The 14,382-nt window shown below is 44.5% G+C and overlaps 1 protein-coding gene across 2 annotated transcripts in view; it reads right to left on the reverse strand.

Annotated features, from left to right (window-relative positions):
* Nucleotides 1-10: 10 nt before the first annotated feature.
* ddhd1a (DDHD domain containing 1a) overlaps nt 11-14,382 on the reverse strand; it is a 39,302-nt gene continuing 24,930 nt past the window's right edge. For both annotated transcript variants that reach the window (XM_023994272.2, XM_023994271.2), the window contains 9 exons: nt 6,689-6,798; nt 6,076-6,182; nt 3,339-3,601; nt 3,071-3,146; nt 2,781-2,930; nt 2,344-2,408; nt 2,073-2,245; nt 1,309-1,518; nt 11-995 (listed from right to left, as the gene is read on the reverse strand). In XM_023994272.2, coding sequence (XP_023850040.1) covers nt 814-995; nt 1,309-1,518; nt 2,073-2,245; nt 2,344-2,408; nt 2,781-2,930; nt 3,071-3,146; nt 3,339-3,601; nt 6,076-6,182; nt 6,689-6,798 — 1,336 coding nt within the window. In that variant the 3' untranslated portion in view covers nt 11-813. The remainder of the gene's footprint in view (nt 996-1,308; nt 1,519-2,072; nt 2,246-2,343; nt 2,409-2,780; nt 2,931-3,070; nt 3,147-3,338; nt 3,602-6,075; nt 6,183-6,688; nt 6,799-14,382) is intronic.

Here is a 14,382-nt window from a genome sequence, read left to right on the forward strand (position 1 = left end):
AAAAACAAGTTCGTCTCCCACTTTTTTTACATTTCCAAAACAAATAAAGGAAAAACAAACTGTAGTATTATTTTCTTAGTGAAATATATTAACATTCTATTATAGAAATAACATTTAGACCCCTTTGAAAGTTGCATTGAGTTCGCTCAGACAGTAACATACGTTATGAGACAAAATAACACAAACTTAATGTCCTTCATAAGTCTTTCCATTATTTGAGGGTCCCAGTATCCAGCCCAGGTTCTTGTCGATGGAAACGTAACTCAGGGTAAGAAGATACAGACCAGTGTGGATAAGGGAGGTTACTGAGGGGTCCAAGCTGGCTTGTGCATCCCACAGCTCCATGAAGAGTCTGTGGAGGAGAGTAGAGCTTTGGGTTGGGCTGAACTATGGCTGAACCATGCCTGCTACACATGGGGGGAGTTGGAGATTGGTACATCCGAGAGGGCAGCGGTTTCAGACAGAGACTGTGATCTTAAGAGGAAGAGGAGACCCCTTCGGTAGCGTGCAATGAAATCTCTGACATACTCGTTGGCGACTGGAAGGATAGATGGAGGATCCTACTATGCCCCCATGCTTTCACAGAGCATGCATTGGGACTGGTCATCACAGTGACAGGCAGGCTGCCCCCCTTAGGGGGCCATAATCCAATGTGTCACCCGTGTGAATGTGTATCCATCCTAAACAGTACGAAAGGAGGTCTGTGTGTTAGTAGAAGTGTGTCAGTATAAAACTAGTTAGAAAGAATGGAGTAACAAAGGGTGATAAAGATGCTATGTGTGAGTGTGGACATGGTGGAGTCGCTCTGTGTGTTTACTCTGGGTCAGGACTGTCTGTGGGTGGCGGCACGTTGGCCTGCTTGTATATGAACGTCAGTAGGAAGAGCGCAATATCGTGTGAGACCCAATAGGCTGTATGAGAGGTCACCGCTGACCAATAGCGGCTCTCCACAAGGCCCTCACGGAGTTCAAAGTCGATGCGGCGCTCCATTTCCACTGTAGAACAAAGAGACTCACTGTGAGAATACAATTTAATCTAACTACTGTATACCGCATAGGCCTACATGTCATAGGCCTAACTGCTACACATTCAAAAGGGTACTTAACAGTTAATATGGACAGTGGCTTGCAAATGTCAAGCACTCTTATTGATGTGCATTAGCATGATGTATTCCTTCTCTACAATTCTTTTTATAGGGCACTTGTTATTACATGGATCACAACACAATTATTCCTGAAACCTTAATTTCTTTCCCCACTTAAAACAATTGTACACAAAACAATGGGGTTGAAATGTAGTTCAACTAACCTGAGGGGTCTATGAGTGTGGAGGGGGACTGGGACAAGGTGGACGAGAGGCCGTAATCTGATTGGCTATCGACGGTCCTCTTCGGCTCCTCCCCCTCTGGAGTCCCGGCCTCGATGGCACAGGACACTCCGGAGGGCGCAGAGCGAGAGAACCGAGAGAACAGGATCCCTCCTATTCCCTTCCCTATACTGTTACCAATACTGGCCGCTCCTAGACAGATAAGACAGAGGGGGGGGAGAAAACAGCAAAGGCTTAATTTTAGACACAGGGTGCAACAAAGGTGAGTGAAGTAGACCCAGTACTACAGCTCTGGTCTTTACATGCTCTCTCCACAAGATGGCAGTGTTACTAGTGTCATCTCCAATGATCAGTCAGGTGGGTCTGTGATGGAAATACTGTAGAGGGAGTCCAATAATAGATGTCAACTCCATCACAACAGGCTGGGTACATGCTGAAGCACATTTAAATGGAGCCACCTGCTTTGTCTGCTCAGGACATGTTGTGCTGTCTACGAATACCTGCTGTTCAAATGACTGGCTGTAAAATCTATGGGAACCTACTGAGTGAGGTAATCATACAATTAAGTTGATTCTTTCTGTTCTAGCTTTGGACCACCCCGAGTTTGAATCTGTGTCATGTGTGCAGGTAATGAAGGCACTCCTATTCAAGCGTTTAAGGTCATTATAATGTGCATGCAACATGCATGGTTATTTGATGCAACAAAGTTCTATACAGAGAATCAACCAGATGACTGACAGATGTACCTAGTATACTGGCCTTGCCCATGCTGGCGATAGACTCTCCATAGTATTTCCTGGCCAGAACAGGGGAGGTGGAGGGGCTGGGGATGCTCTCTGTGTCCGACGTCGGGTCCTTCTGCGGGTTGATGAAGGTGGGACGGATCTCATCGTACGGCGTGGGGTCTATAGCACTACACCTAGGAGAAGAAAAACATGTCACTGTCCATGAAGTAAGTAGTAGTTTCAGAAGTTTACAAGAGAATGAATTAAATGAATTAACTTTGTGAACTCTTACCAGTGTATCTGTGCAGGTGCAATGTTGCTGTAATGTTTAAGGATGAGGGGCTCCAGTCTGTAGGCCTGCAGGAGGGACAAACCAATCACAGTCAGTCTAGCACCCAGTCTATCCTCTGGTCAGGAAAAATCCCTCTGTATAATCATCCATAAGATGATCAAGGCTCAGAGGCACAGAGCTGAGGGTTAGGACAGAGCTATTCAAATTTGGCCTTCGAGGCTGGTTTTACATTTTTTCCACTCTAATCAGGAACTGATTTATAATGCAATCAACTACCCGGTAGAAACAACTACCTGCTGTTTCAGCCCTCCCAAGTCCAATAGAATAGCCCTGGTGAAGGGCATCGGTGTGTGTGTGTGTGTGTGTGTGTGTGTGTGTGTGTGTGTGTGTGTGTGTGTGTGTGTGTGTGTGTGTGTGTGTGTGTGTGTGTTTCTCACCACGGGGTCCGTGGGGTGGAAGATGTTGAATAGCCTCTGGCAGATGGCGCGAGGCAGAATGTGGTCCTGTTCGCCACTGTTCCCTGGTCTAATCCCTCTCAGGGCCAGGAACACTGCCAGGGGAGAGCCCATACAGAAGAAGTTCTCCACCTGGGGAAGAGGAAGAAACTGACACCATATCCTTCCTTCACATTATTGCTAGTCATCTTGTTACTTTCTTCCATTAACACCTTGGGTTCTGTGTCCTGGGTGATTGCTTTTGAGCAGTTTGAGCAGTTAGCAGAGTGTACCTTAAATTTAAGAGCAGGGAGTGCTAGCGGTTTGGAGGCCTCCAGGCCTTGAAGCTGATCCTCCAGCTCTCGTAACCTGAGGAGGAGAGGGGGAGTTTGAGTAATACTGTTCCTGTAGTATTCAGACCATTAACAAAACACTCATACCACACGTCTTCCTACACCCCCCCCCCCCCCTAGCTGTCTCTAGACACAGTCGAGATTGTCACAGTTTAGAGGATAGACAGACACTCATCCCATTCCTCCCATGACCCACCACCTTGCCTACCTGTTCCTGGTGAGCTGCAGCTGCTCCAGCAGGCATCTCTCCTCATAGGAGACCCATCTCAGGTCCAGCTCCTCCTCCAGCTCCTGATGCTCCTGCAGACAGAACTTCACCGGGTCCCAGCCTGTCATGATGTCAAAGGTGATCACGCAGCCCAGGGAGTGAGACACGATGGACACCTTGCCCCCCTTCTCCTCAAACTCTGGGTTCCTGGAGCAGAACAGGGTGTAGAGGCGGTTCAGCTCTGACGTCAGGCCCTTGGTGATCTGGAAATCAAAAGAAGGGGAGGGTAGTGTCAATTCAAATCTAATTTTATTTGTCACATGCGCCAAATACAACCTTACCATGTAATGCTTACTTACAAGCCCTTAACCAACAATGCAGTTCAAGAAATAGAGTTAAGAAAAAATTTACAAAATATTCAAAATCAAAAAGTAACAATACATTTACATAAGAATAACGAGGCTATATACAGGGGGTACCTGTACCGAGTCAATGTCCGGGGATACAGGTTAGTAGAGGTCATTTGTAAAGTGACTTTGCATAGATAATAAACAGCGAGTAACGGCAGTGTAAAAACAATGTAAATAATCCAGGTGACCATTTGATTAGTTGTTCAGCAGTCTTATGCCTTGGGGGGGGTAGAAGCTGTTAAGGAGCCATTTGGTCCTAGACTTGGCGCTCCGGTACCGTTTGCTGTGCATTATCAGAGAGAAAAGTCTATGACTTGGGTGACTGGGGTCTTTGACAATTTTTTGGGCCTTCCCCTGACACCGCCTAGTATATAGGTCCTGGATGTCAGGAAGCTTGGCCCCAGTGAAGTACTGAGCCGTCGCAGTACCCTCTGTAGCGCCTTATGGTCAGATGCCGAGCAGTTGCCATACCAGGCGGTGATGCAACTGGTCAGGATGCTCTTGATGGTACAGCTGTAGAACTGTTCAGTCTCCTGGGGGGGAAAAGGTGTTGTCGTGCCCTCTTCACAACTGTCTTGGTGTGTTTGGACCATGATAGTTTGTTGGTGATGTGGACACCAAGGAACTTGAAACTCACGACCCGCTCCACTTCAGTCCCACCGATGTTAATGGGGGACTGTTCAGCCCTCCTTTTCCTATAGCCCGCAATCAGCACCTGTGTCTTGCTAACACTGAGGGAGAGGTTGTTGTCCTGGCACCACACTACCAGGTCCCTGACCTCCACCCTATAGGCTGTCTCATCTTTTTTGGTGATCAAGCCTACCACTTATGTTGTCAGCAAACTTGATGGTGTTGAAGTCGTGCTTGGCCACGCAGTTGTGGGTAAACAGGGAGTACAGGAGGGGACTAAGCACACACCCGAGGGGCCCCCGTGTTGAGGATCAGTGTGGCAGATGTGTTTTTGCCCACCCTTACCACCTGGGGGTGGCCCGTCAGGAAGTCCAGGATCCAGTTGCAGAGGGAAGTGTTTAGTCCCAGGGTCCTTAGCTTAATGATGATCTTTGTAGGCACTATGGTGTTGAACGCAGAGCTGTAGTCAATGAACAGCATTCTCACATAGGTGTTCCCTTTGTCCAAGTGGGAAGGGGCAGTGTGGAGCGCGATTGAAATTGCATCATCTGTGGATCTGTTGGGGCGGTATGCGAATTGGAGTGGGTCTAAGGTTTCTGGTGTGATGGTGTTGATGTGAGCCATGACCAGCATGACCAATTCAACTTCAACCCCCCCCTTCCCCCCCAAAGAAATCATACATTTCTGCATTTGAGATCCTTTCCACACTGCCACGTAGGGCTGCATGATATGGTCAAGTAATCTGAGCATTATTTTTAACCAAATGTTTCAATTTGACTTGCGATTTAGAGCAAAACACTTGGATTAACGGTTGGAATCAGGGAAATAGAATGTCTATTCTAATTACAGTTGGAATATAATAGTGGGCACTTTTAATAGTGTTTGACATGACAACGAATGAAAATGCCAGGGAGGAGTTATTGTGACAGGAACTAATGTGTTGATAGGTGTTTCCTATTGGACCCTATAATCGTTGACCACATTGAATGTTTCCTCTTAGCTACTTCATGTAGCTAACATATATCTGCTTTGCGTTTACCTCTAATTTAGAAGACACTGTTGCACAAACAACATGCTGATTTAGGTCTACACAATCACTGGTATGATCAGGCTGTATATCTAATTACGCTTGCTCTTACTCAGTACATTTATTAGCTAGCTAGCTAGCGCTAAGCATTAGCGGCTAACAATCAGCGGCTAATAAGATTTAGGAACAACTTGCTAAGAAAAGACAAACTAGCTGTTCGCAGATGTAAGAAGCACAAGCTAATAGTGTAATTATAAAACGGTATCCCGCCTAGCCCTAAGGCAGGTTACCTTCGTTTTCTTGGGCACAGGGTGGTCTGTTTGAAACATGTAGGTATTACAGACTCGGCCAGGGAGAGGTTGAAAATGTCATTGAAGAAACTTGCTAGTTGTTCCGCGAATGTTTTGAGTACAGGTCCAGGTAATCAGTCTGGCCCCGCAGCTTTGTCAATGTTGACCTGTCTTGCTCACATCGGCTATGGAAAGCGTGATCACACAGTCGTCTGGAACAGCTGGTGCTCTCATGCATGTTTCAGTGTTGCTTGCCTCGAAGCGAGCATAAAAAGGCATTTAGCTCATCTGGTAGGTTCGCGTCACTGGGCAGCTCGTCAAGTGAGATGAGGGATTAAACCCACTGTGTGTGTGTGTGTATGTGTGTGTTTCAGTCTCACCTCATCCCTGTACAAGGGGCTGGTGTAGTACATGATGTCCATGGCACTGCTGTTGAGCAGGTCTCTCAGTCCTCGCACCTTATCTGGGGTGATGGAGTCCACTGTATCTGCAGGAAAACACACAATTCAACCATCAATACCATCTAGATACATTTAAGTATTTTTTTATGGGAAAGCCTTTGTTCAGCCCCTCTATTTTTATTAATCCATTATATTCAGATCAATAAATCACCTATTAACTTGGCTAAAACAGTTAGTATCTATATTTTTACTATGTGCATCACAGACATATTAGGAAATTATAGGGGGTATGAGACAGGACAGGCAGAGGGCAGCACATAGAAAAACATTTGTGTATGTTCCATCACCGTGGGGACCTAAAATTGATTTCCATTGAAAATCCACATTTTTCCTAACCCTAAACCTAACCCATAACCCAAACCCCTCACCCTTAACCATAACCCCTAAACTTAAAATAGCCTTGTCCTCATGGGGATGTGAGAAATGTCCCCACAGGGGAGAATTTTCCATGTTTTACTATCCTTGTGGGAACTTTAGGTCCACACGAGGATAGAACAAGACCACACACCACACACACAAGCATTAACCTTACCCCCATCCAGTGCCAGTTTGGAGCGCCACTCTACAGGCAGAAACTCCACGTGCTCCTCTGTGTGCTCCGAAAAGTGCTTCTCCTCCATCTTCCTTACTGCCTCCCTTAGCCTGGACACACACACACACACACACACACCTTAATTGCCATGTGCACAAGGAATGTCTCTTGCTGTTCGATCTTAAAAAGGTATCTATAGATCGCATTTCATCTAGGTTTTTCTTAATGCTCTGTGAAATGTAGAAAAATACAGTAACAAATAAACATACCAACATCAACACATTTTATTGTGAGCAAACATCCTCGGCAGCAGGTGGTCACCGGTACATCATTACTGCTGGGTGAATGGCTTTACAATATGGTCCGTATACACTCCAAGTCAACCAGGGAATCCTTTGTGCCTTGTGTTTGCTCTCCCTTATGACTATGCGTGTTTGAGAGGACTGACGTGCGTCCATTTTACCACTCACTGACACAGTCCATTCACTCACAATGGCTGCTAGCATGCTACGTTAGCGTACTACGTTAGCTACACAAACACAATTAGAGTGGCTGCTGTTGACATAGCAGGGGCGACCGGGGAGTGACTTCGGCCTTAAGGTGAACTGGTCTGTGACGCTACCTGGCGCTAATGCAGTCTATCATGCAGTCTGTTTGGTGGGCTTTCATGTTTAGAGGCTAGGTCACCTATCATTGGCAAGCAGAATTTATCTTGAGTGGCTAACTGGTGAACGGGGTCGCAGTACTGGTTTTAATGGTCTTAACACAAACCCCCTCTGACACATGAAGAGGATCGTACCGAGAGGCTGTCCTTAATGCCCTCAGAACAAGCAGCCATTATTCCTAAATGGAGAGAAGTATGGAAGGAGAGATGGGTGAAGAGAGAATTGGCTGAGAGAGAGATAGAAAGGAAGGGTGATGTCGATTGAAAGCTTCTGAGTGTTGCTCGAGAGTGAGACACAGCCAAGCCTCTAGGGAGAGAGAAAAGGAAGAGAGAGAGAGGGAGAGAGAAAGACAGCTGGCTAGACATGGCTGATCTTTCCTCTTGAGGCTTGAGAGAAAGCCAATAGCCTGATCCTAGCAGTGTAGGGAATGAGGCTTACATTCGGGGCTGGCCTGACTTGGTCTACTTTTACTACCTGCTAAGCGTCCCTAAGCCCCTGGCAGAGAGAGGGACAGCACCCTCTGTGTTACTGTAAAGGGCCGGCATTGGGCAGTTGTGTTATTCCAGAACCTTCTAGGCGATATATATATATATATATACTAGACATGGCTGATCTTTCCTCTTGAGGCTTGAGAGAAAGCCAATAGCCTGATCCTAGCAGTGTAGGGAATGAGGCTTACATTCGGGGCTGGCCTGACTTGGTCTACTTTTACTACCTGCTAAGCGTCCCTAAGCCCCTGGCAGAGAGAGGGACAGCACCCTCTGTGTTACTGTAAAGGGCCGGCATTGGGCAGTTGTGTTATTCCAGAACCTTCTAGGCGATATATATATATATATATATATATAAAGAGCTATAGGTAGGTCTGTCCTTTGTCTGGGTACCTACAATAAGCCTTAAGTCGTAATCACACAGGACTGTAAGTACAGATTGATATTTATGAAACCACAAGAAAATACATAAACTCCAGCATCATCTTTATTGTTTGAAAATGTCAACCAAAATGCGGCATCATTTAAATGACTCATAGAAAATACATTTATAAGAGTGTGAAATGCACTCCATTCAAAAAATCATTACCAGGTATTTCATGTCAGAAATGAATGATTAACTGTTGTGTGTCTTGTACAAGCAGAGTCTAATTCCAAAAAGTGTGTCAGTGTGTCTCGTGCCCTGTCATTATCAGTCTGCGCTAAAGAGATAATTTACTTGATTACTGGGAGGAGATCAGATGATCTCCTATTGAAAGTGTAATTTCCAAAAGGTCAGCCTTTTGAGAAAGCAGAAAGCAAACGAGGGAGAACACAAAAGATAGAGATAAGGAAGGTAGAGAGGTGGAAAGAGAGAGGATTGGTAGAGAGAGAAAGAGAAGATCGAGATGGAGGGGACCCACCACCTGGATGCTGTCATTTTTTTTTTTACATTGGATAAAAGTAAAGACTCAGAGCTAGAAACAGGTATATCATACATAGGGCTGTGGAGGTCACGAAATAGTCAGGCGGTAATTGACCGTTAATTAACAAACACATTTAGCATCTCCTAGCTTCCACACATAGCCTACAAGCCAATGATGCAGACCTTTGGAATGTCTACATTTCAAACAGTCTAATAAATCCATGTAATATAGCCTACACCGTCACAATAAATCCATTATTTACAGTTGAAGTCGGAAGTTTACATACACTTAGGTTGGAGTCATTAAAACTCGTTTTTCAACCACTCCACAAATTTCTTGTTAACAAACTATAGTTTTGGCAAGTCGGTTAGGACATCTACTTTGTGCATGACTAGTCATTTTTCCAACAATTGTTTACAGACAGATTATTTCACTTATGATTCACTGTATCACAATTCCAGTGGGTCAGAAGTTTACATACACTAAGCTGACTGTGCCTGCCTGTAAAATTCCAGAAAATTATGTCATGGCTTTAGAAGCTTCTGATAAGCTAATTTACCTAATTTGAGTCAATTGGAGGTGTACCTGTGGATGTATTTCAAGGCCTATCTTCAAACGCAGTGCCTCTTTGCTTGACATCATGGGAAAATCAAAAGAAATCAGTAGACCTCCACAAGTCTGGTTCATCCTTAGGAGCAATTTCCAAATGCCTGAAGGTACCACGTTCATCTGTACAAACAATAGTGCGCAAGTATAAACACCATGGGACCACGCAGCCGTCATATCACTCAGGAAGGAGACGCGTTGTCTCCTAGAGATGAACGTACTTTGGTGCGAAAAGTGCAAATCAATCCCAGAACAACAGCAAAGGACCTTGTGAAGATGCTGGAGGAAAGAGGAACAAAAGTATCTCCATCCACAGTAAAATGAGTCCTATATATCGACATAACCTGAAAGGCCGCTCAGCAAGGAAGAAGCCACTGCTCCAAAACCACCATAAAAAAGCCAGACTACGGTTTGCAACTGCACATGGGGACAAATATCGTATTTTCTGGTCTGATGAAACAAAAATATAACTGTTTGGCCATAATGACTATCATTATGTTTGGAGGAAAAAGGGGAATGCTTGCAAGCCGAAGAACACCATCCCAAACGTGAAGCATGGGGGTGGCTGCATCAAGTTGTGGGGGTGCTTTGCTGCAGAAGGGACTGGTGCACTTCACAAAATAGATGGCATCATGAGGAAAGAAAATTATGTGGATATATTGTAGCAACATCTCAAGACTTCAGTCAGGAAGTTAAAGCTTGGTCGTAAATGGGTCTTCCAAATGGACAATGACCCCAAGCATACATCCAAAGTTGTGGCAAAATGGCTTAAGGACAACAAAGTCTAGTTATTGGAGTGGCCATCACAAAGCCCCGACCTCCATCGTATAGAAAATTTGTGGGAAGACCTGAAAAAGCATGTTCAAGCAAGGCCTACCCACCTGACTCAGTTACACCAGCTCTGTCAGGAGGAATGGGCCAAAATTCACCCAACTTATTGTGGGAAGCTTGTGGAAGGCTACCTGAAACGTTTGACCCAAGTTAAACAATTTAAAGGCAATGCTACCAAATACTAATTGAGTGTATGTAAACTTCTGACCCACTGGGAATGTGATGAAAGAAATAAAAGCTGAAATAAATCATTATTTCCACTATTATTCTGACATTTCACATTGTTAAAATAAAGTGGTGATCCTAACTGCATTTTTGCTAGGATTAAATGTCAGGAATTGTGAAAGTTGAGTTTAAATGTATTTGGCTAAGGTGTATGTAAACTTCCGATTTCAACTGTATTTTGTGGGCATGCAATGTTTAAACTGTAACTCATTCCCTGTAAAACGGGGTTAAGCCACATGAATCTTATCACACCAACGAGATCTAGCATACAAATTCACTGTGTCTGCCTTGATATTCATAAAACTCCACGGACCCCCTCTTACGCACTGGAACCCAGAAGATGTGACCACTTGGTTACGGCGACAACGTTCTGCCAAGTACACCCAAACCAGAGTGGCCACCACAAAGCCCAAGGAGCCTGATGCTCTCTGGAAGTTGCTGTAGCGCTGCTTGGGATATGTAGCCTATATTGGCTATTGGTTGAGATGCAGGGCCCGTTCTAGGTTGGTATGTCAGGGTGGGCAAATGGAAAGGAGAATTGGGCAGTTGGAGGTAATAATGTTATGGTTTATTAAGATGCATAAATACACCACACCAAAAGCTTGATTTTATGGCTGTTTTAAAAAAGAATTTCCTGCAATTCTACATAGTAATGATTTCATGTTTACTACTTGGTTAATTGATTTTATAGCATGTTTAATCTATGCAAATCAATTCTATGAATTGATAGTTCACCTCTCGGTTTTCTTTTATTCCGTAATAGGGTATATTGTAACCATGTGTTCAAGTTAATAAATTCAAAAGTTTATTTATGATGTAGTGTAAGCTACACAATACAATGAAAATGCCTACTGGCAACTAAAGTTCTCCTTGCAAACAGTGCTAAGATATTAGGATATAGCCAACAAATATCTATATCACCGATTCCTATTAGGCTATACTGAAATGTTTTGTTTGTTCCTGAACTGGCCGAATGGCGAGATATCCTTCACTACCACAAGTTGGTTCAACTTCTTTACCATCATTGCACAATCCTGGCGCTGTCCTTTCAGCACCACGAAGGGCGCTCCAATGGCTTAAAATAACACTAATCAAGATCTATTGCCTATGCCTAATAGTCTAACTCATTACTTAACATTATTACTCATAGAAGATCATCACTTCTCACAATGGTGCAGTTAGATAAAAGCTGAATCAATGTCTAAAGATCACACAATGATTCATTGGCATTTTACATAACAGCACCGAATATAATAGCACAGCAGGGCTATAACGTTACTACTACATCAAAAACAACTAATTTCTAATGAGATTTTAGGATGGTTAGCTGAAGCCGAATAGTCACAAAAAAGATTAAGCGCCAAAACTCAGGGCGGGCAAGATATACAGTGCCTTCAGAAAGAATCTACACCACTTGACTTTTTCCACATTGTTTTGTTACAACCTGAATTTTTAAATATTGTTTCACTGGCCTACAGACAATACCCCATAACGTCAAAAGTGGAATTATGATTTAACAAATTCATAAAAAATGAAAACCTGAAATGTCTGGAGTCAATAAGTATCCAAATCCTTTGTCACGACAAGCCTAAAAACGTTCAGGAGTAAAAATTTACAAATTACATTGACTCAATCTGTGCAATAATAGTGTTTAACATGATTTTTGAATGGCTACCTCATCTCTGTACCATGCACATACATAATTGTATGTAAGGATGTAGCCTGAGAGAATACAATTTTACGGGCTCCTAAACAATTGGGCATTTCTGTGTGTTTTTTCATAATGTTTCTGCCACCGTCTCTTATGACCGTAAAGAGCCTCTGGACATAAGAACTGTGCTTACTCGCCTCAGACAGGATAAAGATTTTTTCTTTTACGAATCGGAGGCAAAAGATTTACGGCTCCTCCTGGACCAGGCCCAAATCCCAGTCATTCGCATGAAAAGGAGATGCCGATACAGGGGGTGCAGATCCGGGTGCTTAGTGAGAATTACTCGGCGAGTGGATAATCCACCTTCACCATCCGTCTTACTGGCGAACGTGCAATCACTGGAGAATAAACCGGATGAGCTCCGTTCGAGACTATCCTACCAACGGGACATTAAAAACTGTAATATCTTATGTATCACTCAGTCGTGGCTAAACAAGGACATGGATAATATACAGTTGGCTGGGTTTTCCGTGCATCGGCAAGACAGAACAGCAACCTCTGGTAAGACGATGGGTGGTATGCTGTGTCTATTTGTCAAAACCAGCTGGTGTGCGACCTCTAATATTAAGGAAGTCTTGAGGTTTTGGTCGCCTGATGTAGAGAGTGTGTGTGCGCGCGCGTGCGTACACACGGAAAAAAAGAAACTGCCCTTTTTCAGAACCCTGTCTTTCAAAGATAATCCAAATAACTTCACATATCTTCATTGTAAAGGGTTTAAACACCGTTTCTCATGCTTGTTCAATGAACCATAAACAATTCATTTACATGCACATGTGGAACGGTCGTTAAGACACTAACAGCTTACAGACGGTAGGCAATTAAGGTCACAGTTATGTTAAACTAAGGACACTAAAGATACCTTTCTACTGACTCTGAAAAACACCAAAAGAAAGATGCCCAGGGTCCCTGCTCATCGGTGTGAACGTGCCTTAGCCAGGCTGCAAGGAGGCATGAGGACTGCAGATGTGGCCAGGGCAATAAATTGCAATGTCCGTACTGTGAGACGCCTAAGACAGCGCTACAGGGACACAGGACGGACAGCTGATTGTCCTCGCAGTTGCAGACCACGTGCAACAACACCTGCACAGGATCGGTACATCCAAACATCACACCTGCGGGACAGGTACAGGATGGCAACAACAACTGCCCGAGTTACACCAGGAACACACAATCCCTCCATCAGTGCTCAGACTGTCCGCAATAGGCTGAGAGAGGCTGGACTGAGGGCTTGTAGGCCTGTTGTAAGGCAGGTCCTCACCAGACATCACCGGCAACAACATCGCCTATGGGCACAAACCCACCATCGCTGGACCAGACAGGACTGGCAAACAGTGCTCTTCACTGACGAGTCACGGTTTTGTCTCACCAGGGGTGATGGTCGGATTTGCGTTTATCGGCGAAGGAATGAGCGTTACACCGAGGCCTGTACTCTGGAGCGGGATCGATTTGGAGGTGGAGGGTCCGTCATGGTCTGGGTCAGTGTGTCACAGCATCATCAGACTGAGCTTGTTGTCATTGCAGGCAATCTCAACGCTGTGCGTTACAGGGAAGACAACACCTCCCTCATGTGGTACCCTTCCTGCAGGCACATCCTGACGTGACCCTCCAGCATGACAATGCCACCAGCCATACTGCTCGTTCTGTGCGTGATTTCCTCCGAAACAGGAATGTCAGTGTTCTGCCATGGCCAGAGAAGATCCCAGATCTCAATCCCATTGAGCACGTCTGGGACCTGTTGGATTCGAGGGTGAGGGCTAGGGCCATTTCCCCCCAGAAATGTCCGGGAACTTGCAGGTGCCTTGGTGAGAGAGTGGGGTAACATCTCACAGCAAGAACTGGCAAATCTGGTGCAGTCCATGAGGAGGAGATGCACTGCAGTACTTAATGCAGCTGGTGGCCACCCCAGAATACAGACCGTTACTTTTAATTTTGACCCCCTTTGTTAGGACAACATTATCATTTTTTATCACACTGTCTGTGGAACTGTTCAGTTTATAATGTCTCAGTTGCTGAACTATTGTTATGGTCATTACAATATTTACACATTAAAAGTTTACTGAAAGATAAACGTAGTTGACAGGGAGAGGACATTGACAGTGAGATATATAGTGGCGAGATAATATAACGTTATATATAAGTGGGGAGAACAAGTATTTGATACACTGCGATTTTGCAGGTTTTCCTACTTACAAAGCATGTAAGGTCTGTAATTCTATCATGGGTACACTTCAACTATGAGAGACGGAATCTAAAACAAAAATCC

Source organism: Salvelinus sp. IW2-2015, linkage group LG9, assembly GCF_002910315.2.
Source record: "Salvelinus sp. IW2-2015 linkage group LG9, ASM291031v2, whole genome shotgun sequence".
Classification (NCBI taxonomy): Eukaryota; Metazoa; Chordata; class Actinopteri; order Salmoniformes; family Salmonidae; genus Salvelinus; species Salvelinus sp. IW2-2015.